This window comes from Amphiura filiformis, chromosome 2 (genome assembly GCF_039555335.1).
Source record: "Amphiura filiformis chromosome 2, Afil_fr2py, whole genome shotgun sequence".
In the NCBI taxonomy this organism is placed as follows: Eukaryota; Metazoa; Echinodermata; class Ophiuroidea; order Amphilepidida; family Amphiuridae; genus Amphiura; species Amphiura filiformis.
In genome coordinates, this window is record NC_092629.1 from 85,096,338 (window position 1) to 85,116,847 (window position 20,510).

The 20,510-nt window shown below is 38.5% G+C and overlaps 2 protein-coding genes across 2 annotated transcripts in view; one reads left to right on the forward strand and one right to left on the reverse strand.

The window, feature by feature from the left end:
* LOC140146733 (negative elongation factor D-like) overlaps nt 1-8,634 on the reverse strand; it is a 59,371-nt gene extending 50,737 nt beyond the window's left edge. The window contains exons 1-4 of the mRNA XM_072168608.1: nt 8,478-8,634; nt 2,078-2,220; nt 902-1,011; nt 167-276 (exon numbers count right to left, since the gene is read on the reverse strand). Of these exons, the coding sequence (XP_072024709.1) occupies nt 167-276; nt 902-1,011; nt 2,078-2,220; nt 8,478-8,528 (414 nt within the window). The 5' untranslated portion in view covers nt 8,529-8,634. The remainder of the gene's footprint in view (nt 1-166; nt 277-901; nt 1,012-2,077; nt 2,221-8,477) is intronic.
* An 81-nt stretch (nt 8,635-8,715) lies between these two features.
* On the forward strand, nt 8,716-16,685 carry LOC140146734 (small nuclear ribonucleoprotein-associated protein B-like). The gene is made up of 5 exons (XM_072168609.1): nt 8,716-8,861; nt 11,209-11,472; nt 12,108-12,321; nt 13,739-13,855; nt 14,471-16,685. The coding sequence occupies exons 1-5, from the start codon at nt 8,859-8,861 to the stop codon at nt 14,503-14,505; spliced, it is 633 nt and encodes a 210-aa protein (XP_072024710.1). The 5' UTR covers nt 8,716-8,858; the 3' UTR covers nt 14,506-16,685.
* The last annotated feature ends 3,825 nt before the right edge of the window (nt 16,686-20,510 follow it).

Here is a 20,510-nt window from a genome sequence, read left to right on the forward strand (position 1 = left end):
ATACGCCTTACCAGTTCCGAGAAATTGCACTCGCACGCTCAGACGGACGGACAGATGGACGGACAGACAACCAGGAAACATAATACATGTACCTCTGGCGGAGGCATAAAAATTGTATAAGCAAATTGTTTGGTACTGTCTATATTATGTGAACAAGCTGACTTACCCCTCCTTCTTCAACAAAAATAGAATCTGCCTTCTTGGGATCAAAATGTTTGATGATCAAAGCTTTGAGATGTTTTTCTACAATCTGCTGCACTTCAGTTGGTGGTACACCTGATATACATGTAAGGACAAAAATGTCTAGTTACGTTTTGCAAAATAATATTCAAAATCAGCAATGATGTTTTTATTGTGCGATAATGGTAATAAACTTAAATCCACTATTGTACGTACTTTACACATACATTTTGCACTGGCCAACCTCTTTTCCTGATTATCACATAAAAAGAACTACATTTTGCCACACCTGAGCGTTAATTGGCCAACATCCTGCCCCTCTCCCCTATTGCAATGTTGATTTGGACAAAATCGTCATCATTTCTACATTTACAGTCTCCCAACATTGAAAAATGGGGGGTGGGGAAGGGGCGAGTGTAAGCTGAATGTACATTTGCAACTATTATACAAAATAATACGGAACTACCACATATTTGGCTCCGATTGCGTGCTTTTAACACCAGAACGTGCAGGTGTGGCAACGAATTTCCGCCAAGGTTGTCGGTCACACTTGCATCATGCGATGCTATGAAGAATATTCGGCGATCGAGATGCCGATGTGATGATGCCATGATTCAATTAGCCAATCAAACCCCCACTTCCAGTTTAAACTGTAAACAGCACCAAATCGGGCAGTACAAAGGATCTTTATAGTGTACAACAAAATAATTCATAAGTATACCTGTAAAAATGAGCCATTCTGCAAAGAGGTTAACAGTCTGTGCAACGGCTGTGTAATTCTCTGATAGTAATACTACCACCTGCTCAGGCATACCACCAGCTTGGAAATATCTGAAATGGATAAATCAATAATCAATAAGTCAATATATCGATCAACTATGAAAGAATCACTCCAATTATTCAACGTACGGTATGATTCAAAAGCAGCCAAATAAATATCAACATCCCATGTATGACATCACTCTACTACTGCAGAAGTTCTTTGAAATTGTTGACTTTTTCAAAGCAAATTTATTTTTGAATTTCAAAAGTCATTTTAGCGAATACAGTGCCTAGACGTTGATCCACAAGCCTCAGCACACTTTACAGGTTGTCGCTGATCACCACTACAGTCCCACATCATACCATAAACCATTTAACAACAATATAGGGACTTTGCAGCTTCACAAGCAACATTCCACAAATAACCATAGCAACCAGGATCCCCGAGTTTCGTACGGGTTACAACGAGACAATTAGTAGTAAGATCCTTGTCCAGGGGAATTTCAAGCTAACTCAATTTTTCTATGAGAGCGTACTAAACCCCCGCCAGGGTTCGTACCCACAACTTCTCGCACCATAGTCGAACGCCTTATCGATTGAGCCAACTTGACTATTTTGACCGAAGATGGAATAATCTCTGAGCTGAATCCACTGTTATGTAATACCGTATTCGTCCGAGTATAGTCCCACGTTCGAGTATAGTCCCTCCCCCCATTTTTCGAAAAATTCCAGAAATTGTAAAAAAAAAATTTTAAGTTATTTATTTTTTCAGTTTTGGAGTGTCCCTGGTCCTAGACCTAAATGCTAGGATCATTCATGGTTGACCTAAAAAAAACCAAACATTTTGCACGATGTTGTGTTTTTAATATGAAAATTGATAATTTGATTTCATGTCATACTCTATTAATTAATGATATCAAAATGCATTGAATTTCAATGCATTTTTTTTTTTTTAAATTCAAGTATAATCCCATCCCCCCCCCCCCAATTGTGAAAAAATTTCACCTAAAAAATGGTGGGGCTATACTCGGACCAATATGGTACTCCTAAAGTTACCATGTGGGAAGTGGGAAGTAATTTCCGGTTTACAACAGGATCCACATATTCTAGCTAGCCTTGTATCAGCATTGCATACCTTTTCAAATTCTTGAATACTCCAGGTTCCATGATGTAATCTTTACTGGCAAATGCTTCCAAGCATTCCTTCTGTATAGCCTCATCATCTTTGAACTGGTCCTGATCATGATCCTCCTCTTCCTCCTGGCTACCAGATGGTTCCTAAAAAGTCAACCAAACAAGTAAAGGCGTAAAATGTGTCCCCGCCAAAATATGCGGTTCGATGGCTTTCATGGTTCGTTAAAAAAAATGTTTTCAAAGTTTTCGGCGACTTTGGAGAACCACTGGACCTACCGTATTGTCTGTTATAAACACTCCCCCTCTGATAAACGCCCGCTTTGGCAAAAATGCAAACATTTTGAAATTTCATGCCATATCGTTTGACTTTGATTTGAGTAAGCTTAAAACTTGCATCAGTCATTGACGATCTCTAAATTCAATTGCATGGACAAAACCTACTTGTACAACTCAAACTTCCATCCATTTTATTGCCTAATTGTGGTAGAATTTCACCAGATTATTGCTTGATGATGCACTTATTTGTTGTATTTACCACTTATTAGGTACTTGTAAATCCCTCCTTTCGGAGCGATTGCTGAATAGGGTGCAACTCCACTAGTCTTATTACAAGACTGCCCTATCCCAATCCTAAACCCTAACCCTAAACTCTGTAAACGAGGACTGGACTCAAGTCTAGCAAATTGCACCCTATTCGGTAATTATACCCTCCTTTCTACAGGAGCACCATCGGGAAATTTACCCTGATTTTAAAGTTTTTTCACTTTTTTCAATTCATTTCCAATAAAAACGCCCCTTTTGGAAAAATGCAACGCCTCCAGGGCGTTTATTACAGACAATACGGTAGGTTTAGATGTTCTCTAAAGTTGCCGAAAACTTTGAAAATTAAAAAAAACAAAAAAAACATTTTTTTTTAAATTTAAACGGTTAGTGATTTTCCTAAACGGATAGTGCATTTTACGGTCGGTTAAACGTGAAACGTGTAAACGTAGACACCCTTACTCCATACGAAGGTCTGAGGATCCTAGGCATATCTGGTCCAGGGCATACAGTATCCAATTTTTTTAAACAAAATATCACTTCTTACCGTTCCTCCGTGTGCGTGAAGATAAGACTTAAACAAAACATATTTGGTGCATGTGTGAAAAAAGGTACATTTAAAAATGACCAAATATGTGACCATATCGATCGTCACCATAACAAAGATTTAATCTCCTAGATAGGCAGGCTCACATCACACACTATAGGTGGTGCTATTCGTCCATAGGGAAGTGGAATGTGCATGTACGGTCTAAAAATGGCTTTACTGTGGGGCTCAATGGAAAAAATCACTAAAAATTAATTTTGACAACCAAAACCTACTTATTGAGTGATGTTGACTTACATTGGTACTGGCATAATACTGGATTCATAAACTATCACATAGACAGTGCAATCTATGTTCCACCAAGTCGACACTCTTTAAAGCGCAAAAGCAATTTGTGTGTAAATCAAGACCATCCAAAACAGCTTTCTTACAGTAAAGAATAGGAGGTCATCTGGGGTCACATACAGTAGTGTACATTGTACATGTGCCTGCTGTCACAATTTCACACACAAAATTTTGGACCACTATTTTTGTCTGTAACTTCAAAAGTATATGCACTAGAAACATGATTGACCCCTTATTATTGTTTAGGTAATTTGATTCTCTTTTAAATGAAAGAACTTTCAGCTAAAAATATTGAACTTCAAAATTTTATGAACATGCCTATCCTAGAGATAACACAGTCATGGCCCTATCATGGTGAGAAAGGAACCAATACGGCAATAGGGCCATGATGGCATGAATGATGTGCCCCCCCTCCCGGCTATAAGTATTAAAAGTATTAATTCACCCCCAGCCCAGCCCCCAGCCCAGGCAAGCCTCACACATAATAATAATACCTTTTTGAATGGCCACGAAGCATTTGTGTCCTGCGCCGTGCAGCCGGCTGTGTCCCCTCAGAATTGGAAACTTGGTTAAAAGCAAAGGCCTTGAAGCCATTTCGGGGGATCATTGGGTGTAAGCTGATGAAAAGGGGGGTCATTGGGTGACAGATTTGCAACAGCCCAGCAAAAAATCCACTTTTCAGAGGGAATGGGTGAGCCCATTTTAGTGGAACTCCTTGAAAGTCCACATTTTGGAAATTCTGCGGCCCCCTCAAATAAATCCTGGCTCGCTTAAAATGTTTTGCTACAGCTTTTAAATACATGTATGTTGCTTACATGTTTTATACCATTATAACCCGAAATTGAAAAGTTTTTCAAAACATTAATGTTTTATGTTTGTTGGGATAAAGTTCAAATCAACCATTTTGTCACGAGCTGTTTCAAAAGGAATCTGAGGGATTAAGTGAGTAACAACATTATCACAGGTCTGGATATTCACTAAGGTTAGCTTCTTTAATATGACAGGAGCTAACATATGATTATCAAGCTAACATGATCATTACTATACTGGATGAATAATCTACACCAAGACACCCTGATTATCATCACCGTTTACCATGTTTATTAACCACCCCCGTTTACTAACCGCTCCCCTTTTAGCCTTTACTCAACTAGCGGGGACCTGCGCGAAGCGCGGGTCTCCCGCTAGTAGTGAATAAAAATAAATTAGCCCCACCACAATAATAACCACTGCTGCCACTGCATGACTGGTCATGCTGGTGGTATAGCTGTACATAATGTAAGCTTACAATGTACTACACAAGGCTTATATTAATAAGCAGGCACCCAGTCCCAGGCTTTTTTCACCCCATGGTTGCTCAGTTTTGGCTCCTGTAGTCCAGTCAAAGTGGGTTTTGACTCACCACTAATTGCAACAGAATTTTTTTCACTGCTATGAATGTTAGAGATGTCCCCTGAACAGCATACAAAAAGTATACTAACATATGTGACCGTCCATCTCGAAACACTCGTAAAAGTCGGCAAATGTGATTTTGAGTTAGGCCTACAAATCAAAATGTTCATGAAAGTCATATAGTTTACAAATGCCTAGTATGACACAACACAGTTCAAGCTTACGCTATCATACATAACTCCACGACAAAGCTGCCGAATTTGGCACTATGGAACTTCTCACTGTGACGAGTTCAAGCAGAAACCTGTCAAAAATCGGCTTTCAAACTACTCAATATCAACTCGATAACTCTCACCTGTGGTTTACCTGTAACAAAAGAGATCCTTATTTTAGTCTCGGGCACCGGGGGGTGGCGAGTTTCAGAATCAAAAATCTGGGGACTTCTTTTTTACATTGACATGATTTGCACAATTAGTCCGCTTAAACAGATTTAAAATCATTTTTCTGCTCGTAATTTTTTCGAAACCATCACAGGTTTAATATAGAGCGTCAAAGAAGCGTATCTTGGACACATATTGGCTGGAAAATGATATATACTTTATAAATATGAAATAAAAAAAATTTGACCAGGGCCAACTTTACACTCCGTTTGTGCTGGACGGTCACATATACTTGGTGGAAATGTAGTTTTTGGCGGGAAAAGGTCATACAGGGGTCAAATTTCAAAATCGCTCCAATCAACCAAATTATTCCTCTAGTCATATGGATTCAGAAAAAATATAGTTTGCCATATCTGTGATGTACGGTTCTTGAGTTATAACCGAAAAGGTCAAAGGTCAAATATTGGGTTCAACAGAGGTCAAAAAACTAAAAAGTGTCAGATTTTAACCAATATTATGTTTTGATGAATCCAAGTGTGTCAGGCCTCGAAATAAGCCAGAATTTCTGAGGGTCATTGTTTAGGTTGTTTAATTACATGCGTAACATCAAAAACTAGGCTAGGTCGGGGTCAATAGAGTTCAATGGTCAATGACCTCGTTTACCCTGCTACCTAGGTAACGAAACATCCAAGATATGGCAAACTATTCTTATTTTGGAGTGTTTTTAAAGGACGAACACATTGAGACCATTTTTAAGGAGATCGGAGCATTTTTTCGAAGTTGATCCACGTGAAGCCCAAAATTTGACCTTTGACCTTTTTGCTTATAACTTGAGAATAGTACATCACAGATATGACAAACTATACTTTTTCTGAATCCTTAAGACTAGAGGAATGCTTTGGTATCATTTATAAAAAGATTAAAGCAATTTTGAAATTTGACCCCTGTATGACCTTTTCCCACCAAAAAATACCTTTTCCAAGAATATTTTAGTATATTTTTTGGTATGATGTTCAGGGGACATATCTAAAATGTATAATTTATACATTTTAGATATGTCCCCCGAACATCATTATACTATAAAAGTGAAAAAAATTCTGTTGCAATTACTTGAATTAGTGGGTGGTGAGTGACACCTACACGTCGAACAACTGGATACAATGACAACGTATGGAAAAATATATTTTTGTAAACAATTTGAGGTCATTATCAAATTGATATTTTGTACAATTTGTACAGCTATCGAATCTACCCTATCACAAGCAAACGTACCTGTATGTAAAAAGTGCCCTTAAATACTGGACATCGCCAATATATTTATGACAAATTTGTGTCCAGAACATGAAAAGTGTCCAGACCTCACGCTTGCTCTCTCGGCTACAACAATGGCATAAAGCAGATGACGTTTTTACCAACTCTGATGATGCGTAATGACCTGACCTTGTCAGACCGATGAGTTACATAGGTTTGATCCACCAGTCCCTTTACTGCTTACGCACGGTCATTTTATTCCGCCATGTTTATTGTTTCGAGATCGGGGCCAAGGAACTTAGGCTACACAACGTGCACAGCTCTGACAATTTCCCACAATGCCTTGCGCATTCCCAGAAGAAGGCCTGGCGATTTCCCACATTTCCGGTAAAATTGTAAACAATGCCTGACGTTTCGATAGGGAAAATGGAGATAGCGAAGTCGCATTTTACATCAAACAGCTGCAAGAGTAAAACGTTCTGAAGGATCGGTAATGATTAACAGCTGGTCTGGTGTATTTGAAGTTCATATTGAAGTTTGTAAGTTCGTGACTTCGTATGTTATGTGCAATAGATATTACAGGAAGCTTAAATTGGCACGCTTTCCTGCAATATGTCTGTCGCTTACGAAAGTTATTTGGAGTTCAGGGCACGTCACACCGAGTGTGACGTGACCGCGCTGGGCATGCCTAGCCCTAGAACTCTGACCATAGTATCCGTTTTTACTTCTACTAGGGCCAGAGGCACTTACATTGAAAAATTTGTTGGAGATGCTTGAACAATCCAGTACAAAAAATGACAGCATTTCAATGCTTGATCGAGGTCACCGGGACTAATTAACATGATAAAACCCACTTGAGAACACACAATCGCCGGTCATTTCTAAAGATGCATTTATACTCAATCGCTTTTGGAAAAACCTGAATCGCACGCATGGTCAGTGTACTAAATCGCCGTCGTATTTGCCTGCTGAGCATGCGCATGATTCGTTGTTTTTCAAAAGCGACACGTAGGCCTATATTGACACCCTCTGTCGGTCAACGTTCTCTAAAATTGCACACATAACTTGTGTAGTTAGCGACAATGATTCACTCTGGGTATAAACACAGCTTTACACAATGACTAATTTACATAGGCACAAAAGACCGTGTTCATGTACCGTTACTCAGCCAAACATGGCAGAGTAGGTCCCGGATCTTCTGTACATGTTCCTATCTCCTCAACGTTATACCTTTCCAACAAGGAAAGAGATACGAAAGGCGAACGTCTAGGCATGCCATAAGTGACACCACTAATTTGTTTAGATTGAGTCATAGTTGTAGTAACTACAAATTTCGAACGTTTGAGGACTTGTTCTCAAGTTGTAGAAGGTGCCATAAGGTGTCTTCAGTGTTAATTATTTTCATTATAAATGTCGCAAAATATTAATATTGACAATAATTAACAACCTGTTTGACCTCTCCATATATTCATGCATTGCTCACCTGTGTTTTCATGATATTTTGTGGTGAAAAATGATTACAAATGTGTAATTTGCAATCATTTTTGGAGCAATGATTTCTTCGTACCGACGGCTAAGTGTGTATGTGAATGCACATTAAACACATACATACACATACACAGCACCTGTTGGAACTCCCGGTCGGAGCCGGGAGTTTCAATTATTGGAACTGAGTCTGAGACTGCCACAGACTGAGATTGACTCGACTGGACTACTCTACGGTGTCGATGTCCAACATTTTACACTACCAACTATAGTACCAGGAGCCATCTTTGGGTCCAGGAGCTCATTTTAGCTCCTGGTCCATGCATACTTTATTTATAATATAAGGCCTGGTACTACATTACATATGATATGATAGTAAGATTCCTTCGCACGCCTGCCGAATTCGATGTTTTTAAAGCTTACAATCAAAAATACAGCTGTTACAATCTGATTATCCTTACCGAATGATCAAAATCACCAAATTCGTAATCTCCGTACTCTTCGTCATCCATCCTATAGTCAATTCATGTAAAACGAACAATAAAACGAGTGTTAAAAGAGCTAATCTTCCAAATTTGTTTTCAGACACTGGAGGCCGCCATCTTTTTCTTTCAGTGATTGATGGGAAAATTAAGGATCAACCAATCATAATTGATCTTCCATCGGTTTTCGTTTTTCTATGGGGCTCATAACGTCGGCACTCATTGGTCAGACTCCGCGAAACAACAAATGCGCATGCGCAGTGTCATCATTTATGCTTTCACGTTGATTCTACGCTTTCAGCGCTACCCATTGTGGTAGAATATTTTCCAAATAAATCCACTACCATCCAATAATTCAAAATGGTAAGATAGTATGTAGTGTAAGAAAGTATCTTTACCAACTTAATTATTGTATTTTTATTAATATTTGTAAGGCAGCATCAATGTTTTAGGGATAAACATTAACCGATGCACACTGATCGTCTCGGAACCAGCATAATTCGGAAGGGTTGTCATCTCCCTGAAAAGTGAAAAAGAATCTTGAAGGGGGGGGGCTGAACCTATTGGTTTATAGAGATTCTCCAAACTTGTGTACAATGTCAGATATCGTCCCCTTTCAATGTGCAGCCATGTAAAAAATCGAGAACATTTTCAGCGCAAGCGCAAATTTATGTTAAATTTTATAATTATTAATTTTAATTTATTTATATTTTTAAAACTTATTAGTACAATGAATTAATTGGCAAGGAGTAGGGGAAGAGAAAATTAAATTGCACGTAAGGCCAAAGTAAAAAAAAACATGTTTTGGGTCCAGTCTCGTGAACGCCGTTTGTACACTGAGACTGGCTTATATGCCATTTTGTGTGTCAATGGGATTTACACACGTTAAAACGTTTTGCGCAGCTCAAACATTTCAACAATTTTTTTTTGCAATTCAGTCAAAATATGAAATTGGTACTCACATATCTGATCTCCAAATCATAGTTATCTTATTCAATGTATCCAAGTAAATTAAACTTGGAATTTCTGATACTTAAAAGATAATTTCCAAGCCGTCGACCCCCCTACGTCCGACGAGCGTGATCGGTGGTGAAACAATGCAAGTCACGAGATGACCCACCTCATTTACAGCCGGTTTCTGTCGTCAAGTCGTGTTCGCGATACAGCCACCTTGCACAAGTGAGGTCGAGACTAATTGGTGACGTCGATAACAACGAGTAAACAAAATGGCTGGTAGAACTGAGATAGTCGTGTTTTTTAAAAAATGTTTCATCATGACTATCAGAAACCTCAAAAAAAACTTTTTTTGACCGCGCTTGATATGCTATTAACGATATACAGGTACATTGAAGGATATAAATTGGATGGTAAATAAGCCAAATATTGCAAGAAATCTACTCGCTAGAATCCTAGCGAGCCCGCAAAAAAATGTCCGTCCATGCAAAAGTAATAGTGACAACGTAAAATCCCGACTAGGTCCAGGGCTGTCAACTCTCATCTTCGCAATTCCAGATTTCGGCATACTTGCAATGCATTATGGGAAAAAATTAGAGATAAATATGAGTGGCTACTGTACATTTCAATCGGTGAACTGTGCCGTTTGCTATAAAAACATCTTGTACTGGAATTTTGCCAATTATTTTGTCTTTATTTCTTCATGATACATTGTATTTGATTAAATTTATTGATATCATGAAGAAATAAAGACAAAATAATCGGCAAAATTCCAGTACAAGATGTTTTCATGCAAACGGCACAGTTGGAAATGTACAGTAGCCTCCTCATAATCCCATAATTATCTCCAATTTTATTTGGCGACTTTTGTTTCTGCACATGCGCAGTTGTAATTGCGAAAGGGCTTATTGGCCGTGAGTCTCATGCATTGAATTGGGTCACGGTCTCACGCCAAGGTAGTATAATCTCACTCCTAGGTAGTAAATCTCACACAAAATGCTGGAAAATGAGTAAAATCTCACACATCGTCAAAATAATTTGTTGTCCCTACCCCCCAGGGTTCGATTTAGATTTTAGAGGGGTTTTACATGCACAAATGCATGTAACTTTGGCTCTGTGCATGTAGAATTTTGCCTGTGCATGCAAAATTTTGTGTTATTCAGCCCATTTTGAGGAAAAAATCAGAGTTGTGCATGTAAATTTTATTTTCTAAATCGAACCCTGCTACCCCCCCACCCCCATTTCGGCGGGTGTGAAAAAAAAATAAAGGCCTTCGCAAAGAAAATAAGTCCTTCAATACTGAGGTTTAAGGCTAAACAAATATAAAATTGCTATAGCCAAGACCTCCCTCTAGAGCAAGTTTATATTGTTTAGCCCGGAGAGTCGTTTTGAAGGACTTTTTTTTTTGCGCCAATTTTCGCTCAAATTTGAGGACTTCGGGCAGAAATATGCCTGTACAGTTCTATGGAAAAAATTTTCAAGTTGATAATTATAATGCATTTTTTTATGTCAGATTCAGTTTCTACACAAAATTTCACCCTAGAAAATGTTCCTTTAAGTAGGATATCTTTCACTTTAAGTTTCCACCATTCTGGCCACCAAACGTAAGTCAAAGCTTGCATATATTACAGTACAGTAAAAATGCTCTCCTAGTAACTCTCCTGTAGCACTCAAGGAGAGCGATTTAAAGCTCCCCTGCAAATTTCAAACAGCAATCTGATGTGATTCTTGTTTTGATCTTCTCCCTCATGAACAGGTGGTGGGCAAAAGTTCCAAGATGCTTCAGCACATCAACTACAGGATGCGGGTCACGCTCCAGGACAGCCGCACCTTCATTGGCACGTTCCTTGCCTTTGACAAACACATGAACATCGTCCTGGGGGATTGCGAGGAGTTTCGCAAGGTGAAGGCCAAGAGCTCCAAGCAGCCGGACAGAGAGGAGAAGAGAGTGCTGGGGTTAGTGTTATTGAGAGGGGAGCAGCTGGTGTCTATGTCAGTTGAAGGACCACCATCACACGACGTAAGTGATATACCGGTAGTAAAGTTAGAATAATTTACCATTTCTAACAAAGTGATTTTAGTTACCAGTACACTATCAGGGTTTTTACATGGTAGCCTGACCATATCATTATATAAAGAGTGGTTGCTACATGTAGACTCACTTTTGGCGCTCACCTCTGAAGATTAATTGTCAATGTTGCCAGAGTCCACCATTCAAGCTCAAAGAATATCCTGAAAACAAACACATGATTTTTGATGTTTTTATTGCAAAATAATTACTAAAAGTGTTGGGAAAATAGAACCAAATACTAATGCATCAACCCGCCCGAAAAATGAATCAATCCTACACGACGCGTGCGAAAGCACTTTGCGTAGTACGCGGAGTGCATTAGACACAATCAATGCATGTTTTGGATTTTTCTAACGCTTGCTCTGATTGGTTCTCGCTATCAAAGAGTGTATGAAGTAAACTTGTAGCCTATACTATAAATTTTGAATGCTTAAACAATATTTGTTCAAGCCAACAAAAATTAGTGCTGTATTTTTCTGGAATGGGGAATAGTGTTAACCATCTGTTTCCCTCATGACAAGACATGAAAGTTGCTGGTTGGCAAGTCATAACCAGTTTTGTGTTTATTTTGGGTTGTGTCTCAGCAGGAAGGCCCGCGCGTGCCGGGTCGTCACGGGGGTCACGGCCCCGGCAGCGGGAGAGCAGCTGGTAGAGGAATCCCAGCATCGGCTGTAGCGGCAGCAGCACCTGCTGGTTTATCAGGTCCAGTGAGGGGTGTGGGTGGTCCCTCACCACAGATGATGGCTCCAGGTGGACCACCAGGATACAGGGGAGGCCCTCCAAGAGGACCACCACCAGGTTAGTTTAGTGGAAAACTAAAGTAAAATGCCAAATCATTTAGAACAGACCAATGCATAGTATTTTTCACAGGGCTCGATGCACACGTTTTACGTCGCATACATACTACGCGAGGACTATGCTTGAAAACAATAGGCATGTTTACTTTATACCAGTGTATATAATGAGTGTGACTTTAGGTAAAATGAGGCGACTTTAGTGATATTCAGCTGACTCGACCCATTGACTTTGTACAGTGAATTCAGACATGAAGGGCACTAGCACTATGGCCCTGTTAATACTAATTTTTCAAAGTAACACCTACCGTATTTCGTCAAATAAATGCCGATGCACATGTTTTACGTCGCATACATACTATGCGAGGACTACGCTTGAAAAACAATTGGCATATTTACTTTATACCAGTGTTGTAATGAGTGTGACTTTAGGTAAAATGAGGCGACTTACTTTAGTGATATTCAGCTGACTCGACCCATTGACTTTGTACAGTGAATTCAGACATGAAGGACAGTAGGACACTAGCACTATGGCACTGTTACACTGATTTTTCAAAGTAACACCTATTTCAATGCATACAAAGGTCCAGGGAAATAAATTAATGAGGTGTCACTGGAGCTGGAATAGTAAACATTGTTTGGAACAGAACAGCACACACCTGTTAACTGCAGAGTGTGATGATTGCCTGTAATACAGGACATGTGACGTGTCATGTCAAAAGGAGACACTTTTGGGCAGGTTATCAATTTTGAGGTTTTTACATATCTTAATTAAGATATTTTGCTCCACAATGCCGTTTTCCCAAATGAAATCGGACATTCCTAAGCAAAGATATTGAGTTCGTAATTTATGGTATTATAAAATTGGAAATTGAGATATCGACCGTTGTAAATATTATTGACAATGTTGAGAGTAGGAATTACCTTAAAAATGTCTCAAAAATACAAGATGCCAGTTATATTCCGGTCTGAAACTATCAGACAATATTTTTAACATTAATAACATCACAAATTCGCAACAAACTCAAATTGTGAAAAAATCACCCCCGGGCAGATTTTTGGCTATATCTCCATTTACGATCCTGCCCAAAAGTGTCTCCTTTCGACATGACACGTCACATATTAGTGAACTCATACTTTAGTGGAATGGGCTATTCCAATTGAAATTCACCCCCCCCCCCCCTACTGGGAAGACATGACCTTAATCTTCTACACTGGGGGTGTATATTTCAAATGCAGTCACTCGATCAGGTAACCCCGTTTAAAATTCACACTCCCCGTGTGGAAGATTAAAGTCATGCCTTCCACTGGGGGTGTATAGATTTCAACTGGAATAGCCCAATGCATGAAGGTCATAATAACAAAGCGATCAAAAATACATTAGCTAATGGACATGCATTTTTTGTGCCTTTTATTTTCAGGTATGATGGGTCGTGGCGGCCCACCACCAGGCATGATGCCACCAGGAATGGGAAGAGGTATGGGACCACCTATGGGAAGAGGGATGCCACCACAGGGAATGCCGCCACAAGGAATGAGTAAGTATAGGACTTGGACTAATGCTGGTTTCATACTTTCTGCTGCTTGCTGCTGAGCAGTGTGACACTTCATGATGACGCTTGTACTTTTCTGCTAGCAGAGCAGCATTACTATGGAAGCCAATGTGGCCACCAAAAATATTTCCTGCTCTCATACATTTGTGCATCAGAGTGGCGCTGTTCCCAAATTGGAGTGATCAATATATCGGCTTGCCGCTGGTTACCGCTAGTGTTACTGGTGCGACTGTGCAGTGAAGCAAAATCAGACCAGGTTACAGTTGTGCGTCCGATCAGACGTAGAGCTTTTTTGAATTTATTTTAAGTTAACTTAGATTTTGGCATTTTGGAACAAGCTTTTAGATTTGCTAATTAAACTGCAATGAAAGAAATGTAATATTATTACATTTAAGAAAACAGGTGAATGTATAGGTTAAAATTACAAACAAAAATATAACCATTTGTAAGAATTTTACAAGAATAATACTACCAAACAGCTTATCTGTATACTGTCAACCAATTTCAACTAGTCTTCAGCAGTACCTGTTAAGTCTAAAAAATATTTGATGCATTAATTTTTTTCCTTCCCTCTCCTCTTCTTTTCTTCAAACTTGACAGGACCTCCACCTGGAATGAGACCGCCTCAATTCTAAGGAACTCATCTTGATACTGGACAATTTTATGAACAATCTAAGAGTCTTATGACTTGTATTCTGCAAGTGGGAAGAACTCATATTTTGGCAAAAGCCGTACTGGAGCTAAAACACACTTAAATATCTGTCCATCTGCACTTAGCTGGGAATTTAATCTCTCAAGATGTGTATTCTACTACTAGGAATAACCCATATTTTGCCAATAGGCATACTGGAGATAAGATGCAGTTATTTTTCATCGGTAATTAACTGGGAATTTGATGAAAGATAAAGAGATTTGTATTCTGCAACTGTGAATCATTTGCAATTAGCTATGCTTTGTTTCACCCCGAGTTTGGTATTGATGTCAGTGCCTTTACCGACGAGGTCACACTTGTACGTGTGTGTAAAAGTTTATACGCTCTGCGAGATTAGGTAGCGATTACTTCAACCAGCGAAATACGTACCTACATCACTGCCAAACTTTTTAGGTGAAACAAAGTGTAAACTAAAGCTATAACTCAACTATTTGGCACGTAGCTGGTGAAACTGATTCGGCTGACAAAGAATGTCGCTCATTTAAACCAACCATGAATGTTATGTTAATGTCGCAAAAGTGGTTGAATTGACTGTAAAATTCCTTTTGTATTTTGTAAATATTTATAAATCATGTGTTAGTATTTTCACTCATTTGTCTCGCTCATCTAAAATGTTTACTCGTCGACATTTTGTTCAAGGCCCGGTTCGTGAAACTCTGTGGTAATCTTATGAGTTGTATTATTCTTACTTTAATACGTATATAAAATTCTGTATATCATGTGATGCGTCCATTGCGTAGGACATACGACTGTCGTACGATTACAGTTTCTCGAACCAGGCCTGGGTTAGTAAGTACTAGTTTGAATGTGTCAGTAAAAGGCGAAAGATTGGTGCGTGTATTCGGAATATCAGTTTGCAGCTTTAATGGAAGTGATCATTTTCACACTGCTTTTATTTTCGTGTTCCATGCATGCTACTGCAAAAATAACAAACAAATATATTCCTTTTGTGTATAGTTAAAAGTATGGAAGCTTAGAAATGCAAATTTAAAAGAAGTGAAGCAGTTGGCAAAGCCAGACCTGAAACTTTTTGGCAAATTTCAACTTTTGTTGCTCAAATGTTGCATTTTCTTTTCTTTTATATTTTTTTAGCTTTTTTGAGCATTTTCACCTCGGGTCAGTTCCAGGAAAGCACACATCTACAAAAAATTCCACTTCTACAGTTACATGGGGAGGTTCAGTTGCAATGTTTCAATTTTTAGCCCTCCAAAAATGACGGGTCAAAATGGAACCTGCCTGTAAATGTGAGGGCACCTTGTTAATGAGCATTGTATCTAAACTTGAGTTGGAGAACTTTGCTGATTAGAATAGAAAAAGTTAGGAATGTCCTCTCTTTGTAACTTTTAAGAAGCTCAAATATTTCTGTTTTGCTGGAAAGGAATTACAGCCTTATCTTTCCATGATATCAACGTGGCCATTGAAATTTTGTTTCAAATTTTGCTGCACAGTGTAAGAATCATCTCATCTCTACTCTCATCAATATTGCCCCATTCTAAACATAGAATTTCATTGCACATTGTGAGAATCGATCTTGGTAAGTGCAAGAAATTTTGGGGAAAAAATGTGTGATTCTCACAAAATATCCACTGTGTAGACTTTGAAAATTGATGAGAATTAAGTTTGATCTTTGTACGAAAATCTTGTAGAAATAGATTTGTGCCAAAGTTCTAAACCTGGGAGTTATTTGTCATGAGTGTTGGCCTCAACCACAATAGTTGGGATTATAACTTGAGTATGAGAAATGGGAATAGTGAGTTACTGTCAGCTACATCATTTTCCTGTGATTGTGAAAAATATGATGTAGTTCGGACTGTTCAGAAGCAAAAGGCGTATTAAAGCTGTAAGATTGGATTGACCAAAGTTAACATATTGGTGTTGTAATGGGCTATTCCAGTTGAGATCCATACACCCCCTATGGAAGACCTGACCTAATCTCTCACACGGAGTGTGAATTTCAAATGGTGTTACCTGAATGTGTGATGCCATTTGAAATCTACACCCCCTGTGTGGGAGATTAAGGTCATGTCTTCCATAGGGGGTGTATGGATTTCAATTAGAATAGCCCATATGTAAGATGGAATAAAGTTTTGTCAAGATTTTTAATACACGTTTCATGTTGTTTTTTCTTGTTTTGTCATAGCTAACCTAATAATTGCAAGATGAGGAAAAGTATCTACCGCTAATATTTATATAGTCGCTGGCAGAAGAAAACTGAATATTGTGCATGACATCTGTCATTTAAAGTAGAAATGTGCTATGATTGGCTTGTTTTGCTATTCTAGGTCATACATGTGGCATAGGCCACTGGGCAAAGACAAAAAATGGCACCAAGGCCAACAAGTGATGAAGAATGCCTTGAAGGTAACAAAGATCTGGGACACCAAGGCCCAAACTGAAAAGGTACAGGCAATAATGGCCTTGGTGGCCTCCCTGAAATTCGAGCCCTAGTGTGGCATCTTGCAGAAACTTGCCATACCCCTGTCACACTCAACATTCTGAGTTTATCGCTGCCGGCGACTACAGTAAGCCAAAGAATTAAGGTACCAGTTATGTTCACCCCATGTATATCCTACACAAGACAGATATGTCATAATTGGAACCAGCAGCCAATAGCTGCAAGACCTCATTCGTTCAAGAAATAAAGACACGACGATCCAAAAACGCAAGCAAGATGATAATTTAAAAGTTGCAGTTTGCTCCATGGCATGCCCTATTGATTTGTACACAAAGCGTTGTCGAACAGAGAACTAGCGTCGTGCTTCTATTGATTAGCACTGTAAAACCAGCGTTGTACTTTCATTGATTAAAACACAAAAGTGCAACTTTTGATTTCATCCTTTCCTTAGATTTTAGCTCACCGTTTCTTTAATTCTCAACCAATTTCAACGATTAAGGTCTTAAATAAGAGATTGGTTGCTTGTTTTAATTTTGACATATTTGTCTTTGTTTAGGATATACAGGGATGAACATAACTGGTACCTTTATTTTTTGGCTTGCTGTATAGTTTTGAAGTAGCATCTAAAGGCTGCTGATATCGGTGTTGATGAAGTACAGGGTGTCCCAAAAAAAAGAGGCCCCACATTGCGCCCTCTTTTTCTCCTATTTCTGAAACGTTGATCAAATATATTTTGGTATGTAAAGAAACCCTAAATCGTTAGCTTTAATAAACCAAAACAATTCTTTCAATCGGCTCACAATTTTTGAAGATATGCCCTCTTTAAGAAATGTACCCGTTTTCACTCTGTCCACGGATGAGGTTTGGCTACATCAAAGATTTAAACGAAACACACGGTTAATGACATAGATAGATAATAGCATTAGTCTTGGGAAAGCATTCACTATAAGCGAGGATCACCAGCTAGCTTCAAACATCTTCGCAACCCAGTACATACTGCTGCATTCGCAAGTATCCGCGATAAGGCCTTAAGGATGGCACGCAACGCAATTAATGCAATGAGAACTAGGGCTGAAACCTGTGTTCGTCATGGAGGCAACCAGGTAGAGGGCAGAGCAGCACAGTAAACTCACTTCAAAAGAACCAAAGACAAACTAAACAGCCCTTTTCAGGGCTACCTTTTATTCCAAAAAGAGAAATGACTTATGTTGTCAATAAAAAGAAAGCAAGAAACGAGAAAAACATAAGTAATTGCAAGTATAGCAAAAGAAGTCCCATCCCACATCAATTTCGCCCAAATTAATGACACTTAACAAAATCCATAACCCATAAGCCCACCGGTAAAGCCCATTCCCTTAAATAAAGTTGTTATTTTATAAAGTTATCATCGAGGAATGTTTTATATTCATGCATGGTATATGCACTTTTCAATCTTTGAAGTAGCCAAACCTCCTCCGTGGACAGTGTGAAAAACGGATACATTTCTTTAAAAGGACATATCTTCAAAAGTTATGAGCCGATTGAAATAATTGTTTTGGTTTATTAAAGCTAACGATTGAAGGTTTCTTTACATACCAATATATATTTGATCCACTTTTCAGAAATAGGAGAAAAGAGGGCACAATGTGGGGCCTCTTTTTTTTGGGACACCCTGTAGCTTGATCCCACTGCTGATATTACAGGTTAATAAATGCGTTATCACTTGTTGGGAGTGAAATTGTACAAAATAATGCACATGTACTGAGATGTTGATGCGTCTAATGCATGAACCCCGAAGGGGGTGTGCCTTAGACGCATCAACATCTCGGTACAAGTGCATTATTTTGTACAATTTCCCAAGCAACAAGTGATATGCATTTATTTACCTATTTCATACACAAGAAAAAATCCAGTGATTTTTGCTATTTTTATAACAAAATTGTCACTGAAAATGTTGGAAAATATAAATGCATCCACCCACAAGAAAAGTGAACGCGTCTGAATGCACTGTGGGTAGTACTGGGAGTGCATGGCTAGAAATTTACTAACGTTTGCTCTTATTGGTTCTTACTATCTAGGAGCTATCTACAGCTGATATCAGTATTGATGAAGTAGCTATCTATAGCTGATATCAGTATTGATGAAGTAGCTATCTAAAGCTTATATCAGTATTGGTGAAGTAGCTATCTACAGCTGATATCAGTATTGATGAAGTAGCTGTCTACTGCTGATAACAATATTGATAAAAGTTGCTATCTACTGCTGATATCAGTGTTGATGGAGTTGCTATTTACAGCTGATATCAGGGTTGATGAAATAGCAATCTATAGCTGATATCAGTATTGATGAAGTAACTATCTACAGCTGATATCAGTATTGGTGAAGTAGCTATCTAAAACTGATATTAGTATTGATGAAGTAGCTATCTACAGCTGATATCGGTATTGATGAAGTAGCTATCTACAGCTGATATCAGTATTGATGAAGTAGCTATCTACTGCTGATATCAGTGTTGATGAAGTAGTTATCTACTGCTGATATCAGTATTGATGAAGTAGCTATGTACAGCTGATATCAGTATTGATGAAGTACTTATCTACTGCTGATATCAGTATTGATGAAGTAGCTATCTACTGCTGATATCAGTATTGATGAAGTAGCTATCTATTGCTGATATCAGTATTGATGAAGTAGCTATATACAGCTGATATTGATGAAGTAGCTATCTACTGCTGATGTCAGTATTGATGAAGTAGCTATCTACAGTTGATATCAGTATTGGTGAAGTAGCTATCTACAGCTGATATCAGTGTTGATGAAGCAGCTATCTACTGCTGATATTAATATTGATGAAGTAGCTATCTACTGCTGATATCAGTATTGATGAAGTAGCTATCTATAGCTGATATCAGTATTGATGAAGTACTTAGCTATCTACTGCTGATATCAGTATTGATGAAGTGGCAGCTGATATCAGTGTTGGTGGAGTAGCAAGCTATCTACAGCTGACATCAGTATTGATGAAGTAGCTATCTATTTTCTGATATCAGTATTGATGAAGTAGCTATCTATTGCTGATATCAGTATAGATGAAGTAGCTATATACAGCTGATATTGATGAAGTAGCTATCTACTGCTGATGTCAGTATTGATGAAGTAGCTATCTACAGTTGATATCAGTATTGGTGAAGTAGCTATCTACAGCTGATATCAGTGTTGATGAAGTAGCTATCTACTGCTGATATTAATATTGATGAAGTAGCTATCTACTGCTGATATCAGTATTGATGAAGTAGCTATCTATAGCTGATATCAGTATTGATGAAGTACGTAGCTATCTACTGCTGATATCAGTATTGATGAAGTGGCAGCTGATATCAGTGTTGGTGGAGTAGCAAGCTATCTACAGCTGACATCAGTATTGATGAAGTAGCTATCTATTTTCTGATATCAGTATTGATGAAGTAGCTATCTACTGCTGATATCAGTATTGATGAAGTAGCTATCTAAAGTTGATATCAGTATTGATGAAATAGCTATATACAGCTGATATC

Coding starts and splice junctions, on each gene's coding strand:
- LOC140146734 (XM_072168609.1), top strand. Junction 11,473..12,107: donor AAGGACCACCATCACACGAC/GTAAGTGATATA, acceptor GTTGTGTCTCAG/CAGGAAGGCCCGCGCGTGCC. Junction 13,856..14,470: donor AATGCCGCCACAAGGAATGA/GTAAGTATAGGA, acceptor CAAACTTGACAG/GACCTCCACCTGGAATGAGA.